Source organism: Triticum dicoccoides, chromosome 7B (genome assembly GCF_002162155.2).
Source record: "Triticum dicoccoides isolate Atlit2015 ecotype Zavitan chromosome 7B, WEW_v2.0, whole genome shotgun sequence".
Taxonomy (NCBI): domain Eukaryota; kingdom Viridiplantae; phylum Streptophyta; class Magnoliopsida; order Poales; family Poaceae; genus Triticum; species Triticum dicoccoides.
This window is the reverse complement of record NC_041393.1, coordinates 104,078,773-104,083,190: the sequence shown is the minus strand read 5'-3', so window position 1 is coordinate 104,083,190 and position 4,418 is coordinate 104,078,773. Positions and strand designations below refer to the sequence as shown.

General features: G+C 46.2%; 1 protein-coding gene across 1 annotated transcript; it reads left to right on the top strand.

The window, feature by feature from the left end:
• Window positions 1-2,732: 2,732 nt before the first annotated feature.
• On the top strand, window positions 2,733-3,760 carry LOC119338997 (26.2 kDa heat shock protein, mitochondrial-like). Its single transcript, XM_037611189.1, has 2 exons — window positions 2,733-2,946; window positions 3,067-3,760. The coding sequence occupies exons 1-2, from the start codon at window positions 2,736-2,738 to the stop codon at window positions 3,498-3,500; spliced, it is 645 nt and encodes a 214-aa protein (XP_037467086.1). The 5' UTR covers window positions 2,733-2,735; the 3' UTR covers window positions 3,501-3,760.
• The last annotated feature ends 658 nt before the right edge of the window (window positions 3,761-4,418 follow it).

Here is a 4,418-nt window from a genome sequence, read left to right as displayed (position 1 = left end):
TAAATTCCTCCAACATGTATCATATAAAAAATCCTCCAAAAAATAATACGAACTAGGGTTCACCTTCACATAACCATACCAAATAGTGACTAGAATTCATAACTAACACAATATAACATCTATAATCAACCTAAATCAATCCTAGGGTTCAAAATATTTAAATCTAGTTCAAGAAGGGGGGTGATTTAAATCAAATAATGCGACGAATCGGAAGCTATTTAACTAAAACTAATTTGAGGGATCGAAGGAGCTTACTTTTCTTTCTTCGGGGCCATCTCGATCCGCAAAAACGGTGAAGAAACGACGAAGATCAGAGGGGGGGAGTGGAGGAGAAGAGAGAGGGGCGAGAGGAAGAACTCCTCTGTTCTTGGGGCGGGTGGTTGGGGGAAGAAGGGGAGGGGTGGGGCGGCGCGCGGCTTATAACTGCCCGCACCCTACCGCCAGGGACCCCAGCGGTAGGATCGGACAAGCTACCGCCATGACTGGTGGCGGTAGGGTGGGACGGAGGCCGTTAACACTGTTGACGTGGATAAGTTTCCTACCGCCACAGTTTCTGACGGTAGCCTAGGTAATCCTACCGCCAGCCTCGTGGCGATAGGAAAAAGGGTCAAATGTCAAAAAAAATTCAAACATGGGTCAAATCCTGATTTTGTACCACAAAAGGGTCAAAGCATGAAATTTTGCCTCCGGGAGGAAGTGGATGAACGTCTCCCACCGAGCTAACCTCTTGCTAGTGCTGCAATGCTCGACGACAGCGCCGCATGGCCTTCTGCGAGGATCAGGATTCAGCCAGCCCTCCGCGTGTGCCGCCGCTTGAGCCGGATGCTCCGCTTTAGGTGGCGCAACACCTTCTGAGGATGAGCAAGAGGACGCGGGTGACTCTGAGAGGCCTAGACCCGTGACCACCGGCTGCTGACACGAAAAGGCTCTAGAAACTAGCGTCATGCTGGTCGAACCCGAGGCCATGGGAGCCAAGGGGGATCGAAGGTACACATACTTGGTGTTTTTTAAAGGTACCGCAATATCCCGGACATCAAAACGGATGGAACCCACGAGCGAATAATTCGTTTGCTGGGACGGGGATGATCAAGCAAACTTTTTTAGGTAGGCATATAATAATGTTGCCATGCGACCCCCAAGCTGGCCCAAATAATTATGGTGCAGAAAAAAGGACTATGCCAAATAGTTGCCATTTTCAGAAAAATTTCCATCAACCAAAAATTAATTTTTTTTCTTATGCAGAAAAAGACAGACTGCATAGCTTACAAAATGCAAACAAAAAAAAGTCATGGTAGTGCACAAAAAATAGTTGCATGGCAAAAAGGCCATGGTAAATTAAAAAAACAATAACAAAAAACCGTGGTCCAAATTGTAGATAAAATAAGATTATGCATGGCAAATTTGCATATGAATTAAAAGAAAGACATACACAGAACTTTCCATGCTTTACATTTTCATTTTCAATAACACATAAAGATCACACACAAGAAGTTGGCACGATCCAACAAATAAATACTATTGCCATGCTCTCAATAATAAATTTTCCATGCTCTAAAATAATAAAATTGCTATCCTCTTAGTAATAAAATTGGCATGTGCGAAAATAGAAAAAAATAATACCCAAAAGGTCATGAAAATAGTTGATAAAAAATTTCAAAGCTTGCCATGGTAGCATCACAAAAAAGACTAAAATTGCTATGTTTGGAAGTAAATTTTTTTTATGAATTTCTCATGGGACCATATGATTTTTTTTTCTAAAATTTCCCAATGTACAAAACAAACTTGACATGTGAAACATTACCAGTTTTTAAAAAAAATTGCCATGTGGCAAGTTAATTTTTTTTATAAGTCTGCCATTTTTTCTAAAAAAATTGACATGTACCGAAAACGAAAAATTCCATATATTTGCCACCTTGTAAAAGTATAAAAATAAAATAAAAGATGGATCTGAGATTTAATCATAGACCTCGGGTGGTCGGCTCTGCTTGGTTAGGATAGCGCTCGTGCAATTTTTATGTCCTGTTTATGATTTTCGAATCTGACGTGGCATGGCTTCCTGTGCTAAGATCCGTGCACGTGAGCAGGTGGCAGGGCAGAGCGTTCGCTGGAACTTGTTACAAATCTGACGTTCCCCAATATTATTTTAAAAAAAAGAAGATAACCTTGGATTTGGTGGGTCATTATAGTACGATTTTATAATACAATTATTTCATATTTATAGTACGATTATTTATATTTATTATTTTCGTATGGTTATTTAGGAGCCTTGTATAAGCTCAACATGCAGAGCTTAGCAAACCAAACAGTGTTATTAGGTTGACACTGTATTGGCTTAAGCAATGCAGATGTCTGTTGCTTCGATCTGAGTCCACCATTCATTGCAAAAGTAGTCCAACTTTGAAAAGCAAATCACTCGTACCGGACGTAGCTGAGCAGATCAAAAGTTAGCACCATCCATGTCGCCCTAATCGCATATCAAGCAGCACGAATCGTAAAGCTGTGGCCTCCAGATCTTTCTGGAAGGCTCGAGACCCCAACCGATCTGTCCAGAACCTTCTAAACCCGTTTCCCATCCCCTCCCCCAAGAAATCTCCCCCGCTCCCCACTTACAAAACCCCCTCCATTTCGCACCCCCTCTCTCGCTCACCACAAGAATCCAAAATCATTACAGCAGAGAGAGAGAAGAGAGGGAAAGAAGAGAGAGAAAGAGGAGAGAGAGAGAGAAGACAGAGACCATGGCCTCCGCCGTCGTTTGCAAGGGCGAGGGTGCCGCGCCAGCGGCCAGCCTCCTCAAGTCCGGTGCTCCCGTGGCCTTCTCCGCGCTCCACTCCCCCGCCGTCGCCGCCGCCCGCCGCCCGTACAACACCCGGGTCAAGGAGGTCAGCCGCTACGACGACGACAAGGACGACGACCGCGACCTCGTCATCCCCAGCTTCTTCTCGCAGGGTATGCTTCCGTTCCCCACCTGTGGTGCGCCGTTTCCTTGCGTTCGTTCTGAAGTCTCAACATCGTGGGTCAAATCAGCCTTCTGATCTGCTTTTGGTGTCCTCGGTGTTGATTCTGCAGACGTGCTCGACCCGCTCGGCGCGCAGACCAGCATGGCCCGTCTGCTGTCTCTGATGGAGGACGTCGCATCTCAGACCGGCGGCCTCTCCTCCACTGCTGGTGCTGGGGCGTCGCGGCTGGGACGCTGGGTGGCCAAGGAGGACGACGACGCGGTGTACCTCAAGGTGCCGATGCCGGGGCTGACCAAGGAGCACGTGGAGGTGCGCGCGGACAAGAACATCCTGGTGATCAAGGGCGAGGGCGAGAAGCAGCCCTGGGACGGCGACGACGACTCCGCGGTGCCGAGGTACAACCGCCGCATCGAGATGCCCTCTGCTGACGCGTACAAGATGGACAAGATCAAGGCCGAGATGAAGAATGGCGTGCTCTGGGTCACCCTGCTCAAGGTCAAGGAGGAGGAGCGCAAGGACGTCTTCCACGTCAAGGTCGAGTAGGTAGTGCCGTCGTGGTAGTGCTCATGGTCATGGAGGATGGCCGGTGCGAGAGTGAGAGACGCCTTGTTGATGTGGGCATGTTTTGCTTGTTTTGCTTCGTTGATCGTCTTGGATCCATTAGGTAGTGGTCTGGTGGTGAAGTTGGTCGCGAACTCTTCAAATTTGCTCTAGTTTCGGCATATGATGAACTTGCTTTGGTGGTGAAATTGGTCATGAAATTCTGTTGATTTCCTCAAGTTTGGCGTATGATAAACTGATTTGGTGGCGAATTTGGTCATGAAACCTTGTTGATCTCCTTAATTTTGGCGTGCTGGACTAATTTGGTGGTGAAATTGGTCATGAACTTTGTTGATTGTCTCGAGTTTGGCCTGAACTACTTTGATTGTCTTAAGCCTTTTTTATCTTTTCCTGGTCTTGATCTCTATTGCTTTAAGGTTTCTGTAAAAAGCTGGGCATTCATGCCTACTCTCTGAGACGTCATGGAGTTGGTGCGGGCAGGTTCTGGTTGATGATTTTTGCTAGGGAAAAATTTCATTTTAAACCTTGAACTCGTAGAGGTTCGGCGAATCAAACCCTAAGTCCAAATCCCTGTCGTTTACACCTTAAACTATGCATTCCCGGTCTAAATCAAACCCTGGAGTCGTTTGCCAAACAGGGATTGCAAAGGATGGCTGGGATTGGTGGTGGAACCTATTTGCCGCCCGCAGCAGTGGCTACGCCTGCGCGTGGGCCGGCCCATTTCGCGGCCGCGCTGCCCGTTCACTGCTTTATTTTTTCGTTCATTTCTTTTGGTGACCTTTTGTTTTATTTTATCTTCTAGGTTTTTTCTTTCTGGTTCTTTCATGTTCTTCCTTCCTTTTCTTTTCGGTTTTTTCTTTCTTTTATTTTTTGTTTTCCTTTTTCTTCCATTAATACATT